Consider the following 19,191-nt stretch of genomic DNA (forward strand, 5'->3'; position numbering starts at 1 on the left):
TTGGACACCATACAGATGACTACGCAACATGGACTCCCCAGGACCCTGGTCTAATTTGGACACCATACAGATGACTATGCAACATGGACTCACCAGGACTCTGCCCGTCAGTGTCTGGGCTGATATCATGACCCCAGCCCAGTCTTTGACGGAGGTCATCCAGCCCACCTCACTGAGTGCAGCCACCGTCTCCTTGGTGTGCTTGATCCCATCCCCATGGGAGGTAGGGTTGTGGACCCGCTGAGCATTCTAGAAGAGAGAGAGAGCAAGATGTATTAAAAGAAAGAGATGGAGACGGGGGTGAGAAAGGAATAGAGACAGAGACAATCAGCATTAATAATCAGGGTATAAGATCTTCAGAGCAAATGTATTGAATGTACTATCACGCTCCACCGGTCTCAAGCCCTGAAGAACAATACATGGTCGAGACCAAAGCAGCCTGTTTTGCTTTCAATACGTCAACACACACGTTAGCAGGAGACAGGAGAGTAATGCAAACACTGAGCCTAACACGGGCCTGGGAGGCTGTGTGCATGCGTGTGAGTGCGTGTCTCTCTCTGTGTGCGCCTGTGTCTATATGTGTGTCTCTGGGAGAACGTGTGTATGTGTGAGGAGTGTCTCCATGGTAGCCAAGCAGCCAAAGAGCACCTCTGCTGCTGCAGCCCAGCCAACTCACTGAGTTTCTGCCTCACTGAGTTTCTGCCTCAGTGAGTGGGCTGGGCTGTCTGCTGCCTCAGTGAGTTTCTGCCTCAGTGAGTGGGCTGGGCTGTCTGCTGCCTCAGTGAGTTTCTGCCTCAGTGAGTGGGCTGGGCTGTCTGCTGCCTCAGTGAGTTTCTGCCTCAGTGAGTGGGCTGGGCTGTCTGCTGCCTCAGTGAGTGGGCTGGGCTGTCTGCTGCCTCAGTGAGTGGGCTGGGCTGTCTGCTGCCTCAGTGAGTTTCTGCCTCAGTGAGTGGGCTGAGCTGTCTGCTGCCTCAGTGAGTTTCTGCCTCAGTGAGTGGGCTTGGCTGTCTGCTGCCTCAGTGAGTTTCTGCCTCATTGAGTGGGCAGGGCTGTCTGCTGCCTCAGTGAGTTTCTGCCTCAGTGAGTGGGCTGAGCTGTATGCTGCCTCAGTGAGTGGGCTGGACTGTCTGCTGCCTCAGTGAGTTTCTGCCTCAGTGAGTGGGCTGGACTGTCTGCTGCCTCAGTGAGTGGGCTGGGCTGTCTGCTGCCTCAGTGAGTGGGCTGGGCTGTCTGCTGCCTCAGTGAGTGGGCTGGGCTGTCTGTTGCTTCAGTGAGTGGGCTGGGCTGTCTGCTGCTTCAGTGAGTTTCTGCCTCAGTGAGTCAGCTGGGCTCTGCTGCCTCAGTGAGTTTCTGCCTCAGTAAATGGGTTAGGATGTCTGCTGTGCGAATACTTAACAGTGTGTGCCATAAGCGCATCTGAAGTATCCTATAAGTATAACTGTAGAACCTGTAATTTGTTCTACCTGGAACCAGAGGGTTCTTCATGAAAGGCAGAATTTCTGTTACGTGTATTTAATTTTTTAAATTTTAATTACTTCTGTATGTTGTATTAGACTGGATTGAACTACACTCCAATTACATTTGTAATACAAAATACTTTTCTACACCATTTCTATATAGCTGTTCACAATCTTGTGGCCCTAATCTTTTCACCCTACATTGGTATCAAAAGTCTGATGGCACTACAGAGTGATAAGAGTGTCTGCAAGTAATAGCAAGTAAAACGTTTCTGTAACAGTTACTGAGAATGTTGTTGCTGTTCGGCGGGCTACTTGCAAATGTAGTTTTAAATTTTAAAATACAAAATACATGTATTTTAATGATATACAATACTTTTCAAAAGTATCTTATATTTTATTTTGACACATTGTTCTTTAGGGTATTTTGTAATTGTAATTCAATGGCCTCAAAATGGTTCCCCCCCATAGAGACAGATTACAAAACCCTGAAACCAAATGGTTCTTCATGAGGGTTCTACTTGATGTATCTTGTCAATTAACACATTTATAACACCCATAGAATTTTAACAATATAATATGGCTGACCATAAAAAAGAACTGTACGGTTCTTCAAAGGGTTCTACAAGCAACCTTTCAAATTGAGAACATTAAGAACATGTTCCTTTTTTTAAATATTTCTTTTTATTGAATATTTAAAACATACAATATCCTTGCAGTGAAGCCGCTCAACAACTACATCACATTTGTCATCTAACAGACTCACATCCAGTGACACACAGAAGCAACCAGGGTCAATGCCCTGCTCAAGGGCACGTTGACAGATCCCCCACAAGGTCAAAAACGGGGAGCCCAACCAGAGATCCATCAGCCACCGGCCCAAGCTCCCAACCGCCAGGCCACCAAGATCGGCCATCAGCCCTCCAAGATCCCCCCCACACAGTTCCCCAAGAGCTGCCCCTCAATCATCCATGGTTCTTTATAGAACCATCAAAAAAGGAATCTATATACTTCAGCACCAAAAAGGTATCCACTATGGTTACAAGTCAAAGAATCTGGTACTATTTAGAAGAAGAAAATGATTTGCGTTCACTACCTCGTGAAGCGCCCCGCAGCCTCATCACATGACGCTCCTTGCTTTTCTACCCATAACCCCAGTAGCTTGCACCCCACTGCCCAATGACCTCACGCCGTCAGATGTTTGTTTCGTCCCAAATGGCACCCTATTTCCTATATAGTGCCCTACTTTTGACCAGGGCCCATAGGGCAGTAATACACTATAAACGGAATAGGGTGCCATTTGGCATGCATCCCTATTTTCACAGGAGCTCAGGACCTATGAAGAATCGCTTGATGTAATTTCACTGGGTTCTGAGAAGGTCGAGAGGCCAATATGAACATGTTCACTGATGGGGAAAGAATAGAATACAACAACAAGACACTGTGGTGATTGTGACCTTGTTTTCTCACAGATGATGGCACTTGTGGGTGCGTGCCTGTGTGTGCGTGCGTGCGCTCGAGCGTATACCTATCTGCGTCATCTTCCAACAGCTGGTTAAACAATGCTACGTTTATTAGAGTCAGACTGCTGTTGCAGTGTTAATACCCAGGATTTCAGCATGCCGTTCTCCCAACATGCACTGGGGTTGTTGTGTGTCTACACTGATTGGCTAGCACGACTTCAAAGCTCTCCTGGCATGTAACTGTGCAGCAAGCAGCATGTGCTGTGCCTCTGCTTCAGCCATAAACCTTCAGAGAGCTGTTCCGATGGCACTCACGCAAAGCACAGGAAGTATGAATGGAAAGGCTACTAACACAGAAACAAAATCGTGCTCAATTGTTTGTATGTCTGTGAACAGCAGACAATAAAGCATAATAACTCTAAAATATGTGAACAGATATAAAGGACAGTTCTGAAATGAGGTTATATTATCAGAGAGGATATAATTATTCTGTGGCTCTTTCATGAGGAGATTCAAACCAAAGTGAAGTGGTAATACTGGCACTGATAATAATATGTAGAAAACCCCCATAATGAACAAACCCAGCTTGTTGTTGTTGTGGTTGTTTGTGTTTTTGTTGCAGCAGATCGTCTTTAGGGAGGTACCGTAACAGTTGCGGAACGGAAAACAGCATATTTAGTCTTATTTAGTGTCAGTTTAATGCTGTGAAATCTAGGTCACGTCCAAAATGACATCCTATTCCCTACATAGTGCACTACTTTTGACCAGAGCCCTATGAGCCCTGGTCAAAAGTAGTGCGTTATATAGGTAATAGTGTGCCTTTTGGGAAGCATACATAATCGTGTTAGTAGGAGCTATTATTCAGAGCAAAGCCAGGCATCCTCTAGCAGACGAGCAGATGAACCATGATACATCTCCTATTGCAGGGGTAGGCAACCCTGTTCCTGGAGTGCTGCAGGTACTTCAATACTTTGTCACAACTAGGTACCACACGAGACCAACTGAGAAAGGCCCTAAAAATTGTCAAAGACTCCAGTCAGCCAAGTCATAGACAGTTTTCTCTGCTACCACAAGGCAAGCGGTACCGGAACACCAAGTCTAGGTCCAAAATGGTTCCTTAACAGCTTCTACCCCTAAGCCATAAGACTGCTGAACATTTAATCAAATGGCCACCCGGACTATTTACATTGACCCCCCCCCTGGTTTTACACTGCTGCTACTCAATGTTTATTATCTATGCATAGTGACTTTACCCCTACCTACATGTACAAATTACCTCAATTTACCTGGTCCCCGCACATTGACTCGGTACCGGTACCCCCTGTATATAGCCTCATTATTTGATTGTGTTACCTTTGTTTTATTTTTTACTTAAGTTTATTTAGTAAATATTTTCTTATTTCTTGAACTGCATTGTTGGTTAAGGGCCTGTAAGCATTGTAAGCATTTCACGATAAGGTTGTATTCGGCTCATGTGACAAATCCAATTTGATTTGATAATTGATCAGTTCATTGATTGCCTAAATTCAACACACCTGGTATTCCAGGTTGGTTAAATCAAATACATGAAGCACCTGCGGAACTCCAGGACCAGGGTTCTATTGTCTGGCCAGGGACATGCTCTTGCCCGCATGAGGCAAGGGCTCCATCCCAAATTAAACCTATTTCTAATGTAGTGCAATACTTTTGAACAGGGCCTGTAATAGTGCACTATATAGGACATGAAGGTCCGTCAATGCGGAAAATGTCAAGAACTTTGAAAGTTTCTTCAAGTGCAGTCGCAAAAACCATCAAGCGCTATGATGAAACTGGCTCTCATGAGGACCGTCACAGGAAAGGAAGACCCTGAGTTACCTCTGCTGCAGAGGATAAGTTCATTAGAGTTAACTGCACCTCAAAAATTGCAGCCCAAATAAATGCGTCAGAGTTCAAGGAACAGACACATCTCAACATCAACTGTTCAGAGGAGACTGTGTGAATCAGGCCTTTGTGGCCAAATTGCTGCAAAGAAACTACTACTAAAGGACACCAATAAGAAGAAGAGACCTGCTTGGGCCAAGAAACACGAGCAATGGACATTAGACCGTTGGAAATCTGTCCTTTGGTCTGATGAGTCCAAATTTGAGATGTTGGATTCCAACCGCTGTGTCTTTGTGAGATGCAGAGTAGGTGAATGGATGATCTCTGCATGTGTGGTTCCCACCGTGAAGCATGGAGGAGGAGGTGTAGGGGTGTTTTACTGGTGAGATTGTCAGTGATTTATTTAGAAAATATTTAACCAGCATGGATACCACAGCATTCTGCAGCGATACGCCATCCCATCTGTATTGCGCTTAGTGGGACTATCATTTGTTTTTCAACAGGACAATGACACAACAATGACACAAGCAAGGGCTGCCTTCTAGAGAGACATCAGAAATTGTAACATTCTCTGTTTCATGGACAAATGGCTCTCTCAGGATATGTTGTTGGAATTGGTTCAGCCACCGGGCTTGTCCATGCATCGAGCCGACAGAGATAAACACTTCTTTGGGAAGAGAAAGGGCGGGGGTGTATGCTTCATGATTAACGACTCATTGTGTAATCATAACAAGTCCTTCTGCTCACCCGTCCTAGAATTCCTTACAATCAAATGCCGGCCATATTACCTCCCAAGAAAGTTATCTTAAGTTATTGTCACAGCTGTGTACATTCCCCCTCAAGCAAACACACCCTCAAGGAACTTCACTGGACTCTATGTAAACTGGAAAACGTATATCCTGAGGCTGCATTTATTGTAGCTGTGGATTTTAACAAAGCAATTTTTGCCCAGCCCGCAAAATTTGAGAACAAGGCTACCTAAATTCTATCAGCAAATTGATTGCAGTACTCGTGGCGGTAATACACTCGATCACTGCTACTCTAACTTCCGCAATGCATACAAAGCCCCCCCCCCCGCCCTCCCTTCGGCAGATCCGACCACGACACCATCTTGCTCCTAACAGAAACTCAAACAGGATGTACCAGTGACTAGAACCATTCAATGCTGGTCTAACCAATCAGAATCCACATTTCAAGATTGCTTTGATCACGCGGACTGGAATATGTTCCGGTCAGCCTCTGTCAGCCGGTCAGCCTCCGGTCAGCCACTGTCTCGTTGATTGAGTTTAAATGGAAATGCATTTGAGATGTTGTACCCACTATGACTATTAAAACCTATCCTAACCAGACACCATGGATGAATGGCGGCATTCGCGCAAAACTGAAAGTGCAAACCACCGCATTTAACTATGGAAAGAGGTCTGCGAATATGGCTGAATATAAACAGTGTAGTTATTCCCTCCACAAGACAAACAAACAAGCGAAATGCCGGTACAGGAACAAAGTGGAGTCACAATTCAACGGCTCAGACACGAGACGTATGTGACAGGGTCTTTAGGAAATCACAGACTACAAAAGAAGACAAGCCACGTCACAGACACCGACTTCACGCTTCTAGACAAACTAAACACCTTCTTGCCCGCTTTGAGGATAATACAGTGCCACCATCACGGCCCGCTAACAAGGACTGCACCCCCCCTTTCCTTCTCCGTGGCCGACGTGAGTAAAACATATAAACGTGTTAACCCTCGCAAGGCTGCTGGCCCAGACGGCATCCCTGGCCGCGTCCTCAGAGCATGTGCAGACCAGCTGGCTGGTGTGTTTACGGACATATTCAATCTCTCCCTATCCCAGTCTGCTGTCTCCACATGCTTCAAGATGTTGTTCCTGTACCCAAGAAGGCAAAGATAACTTAACTAAATGACAACCGCCCCGTAGCACTCACTTTTGTCATCATGAAGTGCTTTGAGAGACTAGTCAAGGATCATATCACCTCCACCTTACCGGCCGCCCTAGACCCACTTCCGTTTGCATACCGCCCCAACAGGTCCACAGACGACGCAATCGCCATCACACTGCCAATGCCCTATCCCATTTGGACAAGAGGAATACCTATGTAAAAATGCTGTTCATTGACTACAGCTCAGCATTCAACACCATAGTACCCTCCAAGCTCATCATCAAGCTGGAGGCCCTCGGTATTAACCCTGCCCTGTGCAATTGCGTCCTGGAATTTGATGGGCGGCCCCCGGGTGGTGAAGATAGGAAACAACATCTTCACTTCACTGACCCTCAACATGGGGCCCCACAAGGGTGCGTGCTCAGCCCCTTCCAGTACTCCCTGTTCACCCACGACTGAGTGGCCATGCAAGCCTCCAACTCAATCATCAAGTTTGCAGACGACACAACATGACACAACACTCCCTAATGAGACAGCCTACAGGGAGGAGGTGAAGGTACTCGGAGTTTGGTGTCAGGAAAAAAACCTCTCACTCAACGTCAACAAAACAAAGGAGATGATCGTGGGCTTCAAAAAATAGCAGGTGGGAGCACCCCCCTATCCACATCGAAGGGACCGCAGCGGAGAAGGTGGATAGTTTTAAGTACCTTGGCGTACACATCACAGACAAACTGAAATGGTCTACCCATACAGACAGTGTGGTGAAGAAGGCGCAACAGCGCCCTTCAACCTCAGGAGGCTGAAGAAATTTGGCTCGTCACCCAGGATGGTGTGGTTGGCACAACGCATCACCAGGGGCAAACTACCCGCCCTCTATGACACCTACACCACCCGATTTCACAGGAAGGCCAAAAATATTAACAAGGACAACAATCACCTGAGCCACTGCCTGGTCACACCGCTACCATCCAGAAGGCGAGGACAGTACAGGTACATCAAAGCTGGGACCGAGAGACTGAAAAACAGCTTCTATCTCAAGGCCATCAGACTGCTAAACAGCCATCACTAACTCAGAGAGGCTGCTGCCTAGATTGAGACCCAATCGCTGGCCACTTTAATAAAATGGATCACTAGTCACTTTAAACAATGCCACTTTTTATAATGTTTACATATCTTACATTACTCATATCATATGTATATACTGTATTTTATACCATCTATTGCACCTTGCCTATGCTGCCATATATTTTTTACATGTACATATTCTCATTCACCCCTTCAGATTTAATTTTTTTCTCCAAATTCCATTAGATTTTTTCCCACATTCCATTTTTTCTGTACATTTTTCTGAATTCTGTGTTTTACGATTTATGCCAATTTTATCATCATAAAGAGTGTCTAATAATGTGAATGAATAACAGTAAATGTGTAATGATTCTGTGTTTCATTATACATTTTTAAAAGTAATGTAAGAATCTAGGCAACAATGCAGCAAGCAATAGGCAAAACCTAGAGTTATACTTACGTTAAAAAAAATAAAAAAATAAAACATTTAAAAATATTTGTAAAATAATCTATCTCAAGGCCATCAGACTGCTAAACAGCCATCACTAACTCAGAGAGGCTGCTGCCTAGATTGAGACCCAATCGCTGGCCACTTTAATAAAATGGATCACTAGTCACTTTAAACAATGCCACTTTTTATAATGTTTACATATCTTACATTACTCATATCATATGTATATACTGTATTTTATACCATCTATTGCACCTTGCCTATGCTGCCATATATTTTTTACATGTACATATTCTCATTCACCCCTTCAGATTTAATTTTTTTCTCCAAATTCCATTAGATTTTTTCCCACATTCCATTTTTTCTGTACATTTTTCTGAATTCTGTGTTTTACGATTTATGCCAATTTTATCATCATAAAGAGTGTCTAATAATGTGAATGAATAACAGTAAATGTGTAATGATTCTGTGTTTCATTATACATTTTTAAAAGTAATGTAAGAATCTAGGCAACAATGCAGCAAGCAATAGGCAAAACCTAGAGTTATACTTACGTTAAAAAAAATAAAAAAATAAAACATTTAAAAATATTTGTAAAATAGTGTGCTTCACATAAGTGTTTCATTATAAATGGAAAAAAAATACCAAAGGATTAATGCAAGGATCTATGGCTTTTCCATAGCTGGAGCCTGCCCACGGATCTTCTGTAGAACAGCACTCATATGCTGGTCGAACACACATGGCAGGTGAGTTTGACGGAGGCTGCTGTCATTTTCGGGCAACGCTCCTCCCTGTTTGCAATGCTTCACTAGAAACAAGCCGTAGCTTTCTTTGCTTTTCTAAGGGGAAGTCAGACTCGGTGCACACAGCCACAAAGTCCTGAATAAATTCTCATCTTGAATCTTCTGATGCGCTTCCACTAGTAATGGTCGTTTGAAGAGGTATGTTCTGGATAACACGGTGCTTTTCCTTGTTCTTCACATGGGCTTTAGACTTTAAGTGGTCATCACATGTATTTTTACGTGTCCAATCAATAGTATGTTGACAGAATTAGCAAAACAGCTTATCGCCTGACTCATAATAGTCCCTTGGTTAATACTCTGCTCTGAATTTAGGGGTTAGAGTAGATTTGTGTGTGTTTTTTTTACGACTTGGCCGTCTCAGACGGCCTCTTCGACATGTTTCTCAAAGTGACAGCCAAGTTGTAAGGTGACGTAAGGGTCCTACGCACGACCGACCCCCCTCGAAAACAGAAGTATTTCTCTAGGTCTACTCGTCTGTAATTTTACAATTATGAAATCATTTTGGTTACTACAATAATTAGGCCCACTTTTTATTAAAAACAATTAACAAACTCAGCCAAATTATGGACAATTCTGCAATACTCCTTGTTTTACAGTTAATTCCATTTTTATTAGTAAATTCCGCGATTCCGTCCGCGTTTTTTCACATCAGGGAAATCATAGGGCCCCTGGAGAGCTGCATCAGATGACCTGGCCTCCACAATCACCCGACCTCATCCCAATTGAGATGGTTTAGGATGAGTTGGACTGCAGAGTGAAGGAAAAGCAGCCAACAAGTGCTCAGTATATGTGGAAACTCCTTCAAGACTGTTGGAAAAGCATTCCAGCTGAAGCTGGTTGAGAGAATGCCAAGAGTGTGCAAAGCTGTCTGTCATCAAGGCAAAGGGTGGCTCCTTTGAAAAATATAAAATATAAAATACTACATGATCCCATGTGTTATTTCATAGTGTTGATGTCTTCACTATTATTCTACAATGTAGAAAATAGCACAAATAAATAATGAGTAGGTGTCTCAAACTTTTGACTGGTACTGTATGTTTCAGTAAGATTGGATTTTTGGCATTTATAGTAATAGTTATCAACTACTGCAGGGATGGAAGATAACTTGCAAAAAATAGAGGTTGTGGTGGAAGCTGCATAGGGGTATATGGGTGTGCGAGACTTGACATCAGAAGAGTTACAGGGTGTGTTAAGTGGTGGTGTCCCATCCTTTCAGGCTGTTCGACTGCGGTAGCACTAAATAGATTTAAATAGTGGAGTAGGGTATTTATTAATACTTTTTGTGAGTGTAGTGTTAGATGGTAAGGTATTTGTGGTATTATTTTATTTTTTGAATTGTTATTCTTTTTTTCAAGCAAAGTATAAGGGAGTTATACTCCAGTCTAGTAGGTGGTGGTAATGCAACATTTTATTGGATGCCAACCGGCGTTAAACATCATCGAAGAAGAAGAGGGGAACAATTGAAAAAAGCAGTGGAACTGGCTTTGAGGTCCAAAGTTGAATTTGAGAGCACTGGGGCATACTTTGAGCACTCTAGTTCTTCCATACAGCTTTGGAGATGTAAGAGATGGAGATGGAAAGGTTTCAATACAGGTGGTCACTCTCAGACATGTTTCTGTCTCTATTGACATGAATGTAAGGAATGCGCTACCATTTAATATGACCAATAAAATATGAGATGTGTGGGCTATCGTTTTGTTTGTATCTCCTATCAGCTTGGCTTAGTTACTGAGTCGGAGAGGAGTGGAGGAGAGAACAGTAGAGGAGGAAGGGAGGAGAGGGCATTTCAATTGAGTCCCAGTTAGTCGTATCTGGCTAAGAGGATCAGGATAAGTGGATCTGTGTTAGGGTGAAAGTGAGACACTAGTGAGAGGGGAAAATGTTTGTTTGTGTTGTCTCTGTGGAGCTTTATCAGACTGAATAGCTTGATTGAAATTTAAAGACAATGTTCCCCCGTTAGCGGAGACTGCATTCACTGTAAACGCTGCATATGTTGGCTCAATCTGAAATGACCTTAACCTAGCAATCAATCAAGGAAATGGTTCCATATCGTTTTTCAAGTATTCATTTTTCCCATACGGGATTTTAGAAACACTTAAAATAATGGTTGTGTTTCATGTTGGCTTACCCTGGCATGACGTTTTGATAACCGTGCAAATCTCTCTAAGACAAGGTGACTTTTATCAATATATTGGCCAATATTTACCCCCCAAAAATGAAATGCTAATTAGCTGCTAATGTGACTATCATAAAGAACTACAAATGCCATGATGATCTGGACAAGACTGCTGAATCGAGGCAAAAGTAAGAATCTTTGGATCAACTATCTATCGTTAGCTACATTTAGTAATGAATAAACTGGCAAAATTTCTTTAAATTGACAATTCTATGAATTGTCTTATGCAAGTTTTAAAATGTCACAATACCTGTTAGCAAAGATGTCAGCTAGAGATGACGTGCAGGAGCTTGCAGGGATTTGTAGTCTTGCATGATGTCTACTTTGATGCTAGTTAGCATTTTCAAACAATTGCAACCATTTCCCTGTTTGACCGCTAGGTTTTCTGGGTATTATGACACCTCCAATGTGGGTCTCTATAGAAATCCAATCAGAGTTAGGATATCCCAAAATGTTTACTTTTAGTCAATGCCAAACTGCATTTAAAATGCCTGCCAAAATGGAGAAATTTTCTAAACCATCTAAATGCGATTAGCCATGTTAGTAACGGGTGCAATAACTACTAACAAATTAGATTAGTTAAGAAACATTTGTTATTTATCTTTGTGTAGAATAAGATCAATCTAATCAATCAAGGTATATGCAAAAACACACATACTATACTGATACCAACAACTGTAAAAATCGACATGCATGCTGGGAAATATGATAATGAGGGGCGTGTTTTGAGTATGATGATTGTACCTTTAAATTCAAGATATTGGGTTAAGAAATGTACCAATATACTAGATTATCCACACATGTACCCTAAAAGGTACCGAACAGATTATATGTGCACCTCTGAAGGTACTCTATGTGTAATTTGATACCCCCAGGCACAATACTTTTGTACCCCCAGGCACAATACTTTACACTAAACGTACCCTTCTTTCTGAGTGTGTATACAATGCTACACACTGCTACATTCAGAGATGTGCAAAGATATGTAATGTATCTTGTTACAATTACACAATACTCTTAAGACCAATGTAACAATATAAATACAAATACCATTGACATTTAGGTTATTTAGCAGACACTTATCTCACCATAGTGCCATCAGAATTCTGATACTAATGCAGGGTGAAAGAGAGCCACTAAATTGTGAACCGCTATAAAACATGGTATAGAAAAGTATTTTATATTTTGAAAATACAAATTACAGGTCTTGAAGTATCTTGTTACAAAATACATTGGATTGTAGTGCAGAAGTAATTAAATATGTATTTTAAATACATATAACAGAAATACTGCCCATCTCTGGTGACACTACACTCTGAATTACCCTTCTGGCCATGGTACTCTGTAAAGCTTGAAGCCATTTTGATTTAGTCTAGTGCAACCTGTCTTCAATATAGCTGAGGAGTCATTCACAACCATTGATTTAGTAGAATAAAAAAAAACATGTTTTTAGTCATACTATTACATAGAAAGAAGTACTTAATACACCTATGTAATGAACCTTCAGTGGAGCTCTTTCTATCAGATACACATCGTTCTCTACACATAGTTCTGAGCCAAGGTCAGGGAAATGTTGTTGCTTTTGACATATGACATTCAAACAGCACCTGTTTAAATTGTACCCTGAACGTACTTCACAGAGATAATGACTGAGTAGTCAACGAGAGAATCTGATAAAGGAAAAGGAAAAAAAAGTGGCATTAAATTCATATAATTGGCTTCCAATTGTGACCCTCTCAGATAGTTAATGACTAAGTCTAAAAATGTAGCATGAAAAAGCCGTTCTCTATGAATTTTTTATGTCAGAAATGGCAGAGTTCAGAGATAAATGGCCAGTGGTGATATTAGACATCCCTCAGACCAATTAGTATAGTGAAAAGATCTCCTCATAAATCAAAGATGGCTGTCTAGCTTCATCCTCAGGGAACCAAGATGACTGTTCTCACCTTCAGGAGACCAAAGTGGACTCCAATGTGAAGATCCTTTCATTTCTACTGGATTCCCAACTTCCCAATCAAGGCAAAATGGGTAGATTATAATACCACTAATTAATATAGAATGAATGAAGTGAACATATCATTGAAATTTGCATTGTTGGATTTAACTTTTGAGGATGCAGACTTGCGCCAGAAATACACAGTTAGCTGTTTTTCAACTTAAATTTCCTATTTATTCATGTTCAGATGAGAGCTTGCGTTTATATGTGTTAGCAATGGTGGTTCTTTACATCCAGGCATATATATCGAGTCATTACGTTGCTTATTTTGACTAAAAAACATGTTTTAGTTTGTAACACTTCTACCGCAACTATCCTGCTTGAGTCTCATGACATGATGGCGGGGTGTTCTACAGAGTGCCTGGTAACAGGCAGAGGCCGATACGTAAGCTTATTAAAGATCAGTGATACTATCAAGAGCAGTGTGTGGTTTCCTTTTTCCTTCATCTAGAATAATCTATTTTGAAATGTCTGTGACATAATATTACATTTCATGCTATTTAAAATGTTAAATATTATTACCAGTTACCATCATATTTGTTGATGTAAATTTAAAAAAAAAAAATGTTTCTTGTTTTGAGGTGTCTTTTTTTGTTTCATGTGAGGATAGGAATGGTTCCACCTGTTATTGGTATTTCCAATGGGACCATTTCCTGTTTCGAGGTCTTCTCTGGTCCAAAAAGTTGGACCTGAACCTAAATGGACTGAAGGACAATCAGACCCGAACAGACCCAATAATTTTATTGACAAGGTGGACCCGGACCCGAACAATCAGACCCGAGCCCAAGTGGACCTGACGATAACTAGACCTAGACCGAACACATACAGTTGAAGTCGGAAGTTTACATACACCTTAGCAAAATACATTTAAACTCAGTTTTTCACAATTCCTGACATTTAATCCTAGTAAAAAGTCCCTGTCTTAGGTCAGTTAGGATCAGCACTTTATTTTAAGAATGTGAAATGTCAGAATAATAGTAGAGAGAAGGATTTATTTCAGCTTTTATTTCTTTCATCACATACCCAGTGGGTCAGAAGTTTACATACACTCAATTAGTATTTGGTAGCATTGCCTTTATCTTCCACAAGCTTCCCACAATAATTTGGGTGAATGTTGGCCCATTCCTCCTAACAGAGCTGGTGTAACTGAGTCAGGTTTGTAGGCCTCCTTGCTCGCACACGCTTTTTCAGTTCTGCCCACAAATTTTCTATAGGATTGAGGTCAGGGCTTTAAGCAGTACACTCCACAGAGCTGGGCTTTACGGAAGAGTGGCCAGAAAAAAAGCCATTGCTTAAAGAAAAAAATAAACAAACATGTTTGGTGTTTGCCAAAAGGCATGTGGGAGACTCCCCAAACATATGGAAGAAGGTATTCTGGTCAGATGAGACCAAAATGTAGCTTTTTGGCATCACCCCGAGAATACTATCCCCACAGTGAAACATGGTGGTGGCAGCATCATGCTGTGGCGATGTTTTTCATCGGCAGGTACTGGGAAACTGGTCAGAATTGAAGGAATGATGGATGATGCTAAATACAGGGAAATTCTTGAGGGAAACCTGTTTCAGTCTACTGGAGATTTGAGACTGGGACGGAGGTTCACCTTCCAGCAGGACAACAGCCCTAAGCATACTGCTAAAGCAACACTCCCGTTGTTTAAGGGGAAACATCGAATTATCTTGGAATGACTAAGTCAAAGCCCAGACCTCATTCCAATTGAGAATCTGTGGTATGACTTAAATATTGCTGTACGACAGTGGAACCCATCCAACCTGAAGGAGCTGGAGCAGATTGGCCTTGAAGAATGGGCAAAAATCCCAGTGATGTGCCAAGCTTATAGAGACATACCCCAAGAGACTTGTAGCTGTAATTGCTGTAAAAGGAGACTCTACAAAGTATTGTTTTTTGGGGGGTGAAAAGTTATGCACTCTCAAGTTTTCTGTTTTTTGTCTTAGTTCTTGTTTGTTTCACAAGAAAAAGCATATTCAAAGTGGTAGGCATGTTGTGTAAATCAAATGATACAAACCCCACAAAAATCTATTTTAAATCCAGGTTGTAAGGCAACTGTCACGTTTCTGACCCTAGTTCTTGTGTTATTTCTATGTTTTAATTGGTCAGGACGTGAGTTGGGTGGGTATTCTATGTTTTGTGTTTCTAGGTTGGGTTTCTGTTTCGGGCTAGTATGGTTCTCAATCAGAGGCAGGTGTTGTTAGTTGTCTCTGACTGAGAATCATACTTAGGTAGCCTGGGTTTCACTGTTGGTTTGTGGGTGTTTGTTTCCGTGTTTGTCACAACACGGTACTGTTTCGGTTTTCGGTCATGGTCACATTCATTGTTTTGTATTTCTTAGTGTTCAGTTTGTTTTATAATAAAATGACGAACATCTTGGTCCGATCCTTACTCCTCTTCAGACGAAGACTGCCATGATGGCAAAACAATAGGAAAAATGCCAAGGGGGTGAATAATTTCACAAGCCACTATGTTGGATATCCCTTCTATAAGGAAATGTAATGGAGTCAAATAAATATGCTATAGGCTATGCAGAGCCGTGGTTGGGTCCACTCTGGTCTATCAGGTGTAGTTACATAGAACCGAGACCCGAGGACAATCAAACAGGACCGACCCGGACCCGGTGCAAAAGTTTGAACTTTGGACCCGGATCTTGGGTATTTGAGTTTGGGTGGACCCATGAAGCCCTCTCTGTTCTAAGTTGAAAGGGCTGGTTGTGTATGGACAATTGTATGCTCTCAGGTAAGCCTATTTCACTCCTGTTTGTGAGTCGTTCTGTAGTGTTTGCAGTTTTTATGTACATTTTGCATAGATGAAAGCCAGGGTATAAACAAATTGTTTAGAAAAATTACTTTGTTAATTAGTAACATCCAATTTTTATATATTCTCGTAATCATTAATCATTGCAATATCATTAGCTTTGTAAATGATCTGCTTTCTGACTATTTGATACATTATGCAGTCACTTCTAAATTTAGGTTACACTTTCATCCAAAATAAATCTAGGCTCTACCATGTCGGATATTAGACATGATTGATCAGCACTATAATCTCTGGATCCTTCAACATCAATTCTTAAAGGAAGAAGACATTGAACAGGAATAGAACATGAGGCCCTTGATACAATTTCTACAGAAGTCTTTGCATTATTCAAAAACATATTAATACATATGTCACAAGATCTCAATTATAAATGAATCCGTTCTCTATGGTGAAAACTAAAAGATATGGAGGCATCTCAAAAAATTCAAAAGTGGTATTAAAGTACCTGTTATTACCACTGTTTGGGCTATAGTCCAATAAATGCCAATATTTTGCCAGTTGATTAACAAAAGACTCACACAGATTGCTTAGTGCTTACTCATATAAAATTACACTTCTGTAACTGCTAAACTTGGACATTACCAGAATGTCTCCATTCATCCCATTTTTGTTTTGCGCATAATAATTTTCAATCAGAGACTGTGTAGGCATAACTCTTATAAGATACAGGATATTCTAAGCAAGAATGGGATGAAAGGGAATGTCCTGAATGTGCCAAGTTCAGAAGTTAGAGAAGAGTAATATAACAGTGAGTAAAACATATAATTCACACAGATAACAAGAATAACCTTTTACCATGTAAGAATATAAATGTCAAATAAAATCTCTCTCTCTGTGTGTGGTGTGTGTGTGTGTGAAAATCCGATCAGGAAAAGCATTTACAGAGCACATTTTAAGGAAGCCCAAAACCTAGCGTTTTGCAATTATGTTAGCACAGCTGAAAACTGTTGATCTGATTAAAGAAGCAATAAAACTGTCCTTCTTTAGACTAGATGAATATCTGGAGCATCAGCATTTGTTGGTTTGATTACAGGCTCAAAATGGCCAGAAACAATTCACTTTCTTCTGAAACTCATCAGTCTATTCTTGTTCTGAGAAATGAAGTCCATGCGAGAAATTGCCAAGAAACTGACGATCTCATACAACGCTGTGTACTACTCCCTTCACAGAACAGCGCAAATTGGCTCTAACCAGAATAGAAAGAGTGGGAGGCCCTGGTGCACAACTGAGCAAAAGGACAAATACATTAGAGTGCCTAGTTTGAGAAACAGATGCCTTACAAGTCCTCAACTGGCAGCTTCATTAAATAGCAAAAGGGTTTTCTAATGATTAATTAGCCTTTTAAAATGATAAACTTGGATTAGCTACCACAACGTGCCATTGGAACACAGGAGTGATGGTTGCTGATAATGGGCCTCTGTACGCCTATGTAGATATTCCATAAAAAAATCTGTCATTTCCAGCTACAATAGTCATTTACAACATTAACAATGTCTACACTGTACTTTTGATCAATTTGATGTTATGTTAATGGACAAAAAATGTGTTTTTCTTTCATAAACAAGGACATTTCTAAGCGACACCAAACTTTTCAACGGTAGTGTATGTAACATAATAAAGAAATCCTCATCAAAATCCATTAGTTTAAGCTACATGTATCTGTTTTTTGTATGGGCTGCGTCTCAATCCACTGCATCCTCCTATGTCGGTCTTCCACACCTGCGGTGGAAGGTGGCCGAGCTCCAACGGTGTTTGTCAAACCATGAGACTTCTCATGAAAATGTCTGTAGTGTCTGAACGGTTTAGCCACTCTATGGAAAAATGAGACTGTCACGAACACAATAGTGTTCTCCGTTTTTAACTACGACCCCCACATGTGAAACGGTACTCATCATACAAGCAAATGGAAGTATGGAGGAAATGGAGGATGGAGGAAAGTTTTGTAGCAAAAAGGGGGTTAAATATAAATGTGTCCAAAAAACAAACATTTCCTGAGATTTCTTATTACCTCCTAGATATAGGACAGACACTTCAAAACCTTATTCATTATTTATTTTTTGCCGATTATGAATGTGTAATTCAATGTGTTTCTATGTACTATCGTAGTAAAGCCCAAATTCGTTATTTTATATACAGTGCCTTGAGAAAGTATTCGGCCCCCTTGAACTTTGCGACCTTTTGCCACATTTCAGGCTTCAAACATAAAGATATAAAACTGTATTTTTTTGTGAAGAATCAACAACAAGTGGGACACAATCATGAAGTGGAACGATATTTATTGGATATTTCAAACTTTTTTAACAAATCAAAAACTGAAAAATTGGGCTTGCAAAATTATTCAGCCCCTTTACTTTCAGTGCAGCAAACTCTCTCCAGAAGTTCAGTGAGGATCTCTGAATGATCCAATGTTGACCTAAATGACTAATGATGATAAATACAATCCACCTGTGTGTAATCAAGTCTCCGTATAAATGCACCTGCACTGTGATAGTCTCAGAGGTCCGTTAAAAGCGCAGAGAGCATCATGAAGAACAAGGAACACACCAGGCAGGTCCGAGATACTGTTGTGAAGAAGTTTAAAGCCGGATTTGGATACAAAAAGATTTCCCAAGCTTTAAACATCCCAAGGAGCACTGTGCAAGCGATAATATTGAAATGGAAGGAGTATCAGACCACTGCAAATCTACCAAGACCTGGCCGTCCCTCTAAACTTTCAGCTCATACAAGGAGAAGACTGATCAGAGATGCAGCCAAGAGGCCCATGATCACTCTGGATGAACTGCAGAGATCTACAGCTGAGGTGGGAGACTCTGTCCATAGGACAACAATCAGTCGTATATTGCACAAATCTGGCCTTTATGGAAGAGTGGCAAGAAGAAAGCCATTTCTTAAAGATATCCATAAAAAGTGTTGTTTAAAGTTTGCCACAAGCCACCTGGGAGACACACCAAACATGTGGAAGAAGGTGCTCTGGTCAGATGAAACCAAAATTGAACTTTTTGGCAACAATGCAAAACGTTATGTTTGGCGTAAAAGCAACACAGCTGAACACACCATCCCCACTGTCAAACATGGTGGTGGCAGCATCATGGTTTGGGCCTGCTTTTCTTCAGCAGGGACAGGGAAGATGGTTAAAATTGATGGGAAGATGAATGGAGGCAAATACAGGACCATTCTGGAAGAAAACCTG

The 19,191-nt window shown here is 41.2% G+C and overlaps 1 protein-coding gene across 6 annotated transcripts in view; it reads right to left on the reverse strand.

The window, feature by feature from the left end:
- The window catches only part of LOC100301649 (calcium-activated potassium channel subunit alpha-1a), a 208,215-nt gene that overhangs the window by 174,929 nt on the left and 14,095 nt on the right, over nt 1–19,191 (reverse strand). For all 6 annotated transcript variants that reach the window (XM_090217363.1, XM_021581139.3, XM_090217362.1 and 3 more), the window contains exon 2: nt 94–249. In XM_090217363.1, coding sequence (XP_090073489.1) covers nt 94–249 — 156 coding nt within the window. The remainder of the gene's footprint in view (nt 1–93; nt 250–19,191) is intronic.

The sequence above is a fragment of the Oncorhynchus mykiss genome, chromosome 23 (genome assembly GCF_057628025.1).
Source record: "Oncorhynchus mykiss isolate SJ-2025 chromosome 23, ASM5762802v1, whole genome shotgun sequence".
Lineage (NCBI taxonomy): Eukaryota > Metazoa > Chordata > Actinopteri > Salmoniformes > Salmonidae > Oncorhynchus > Oncorhynchus mykiss.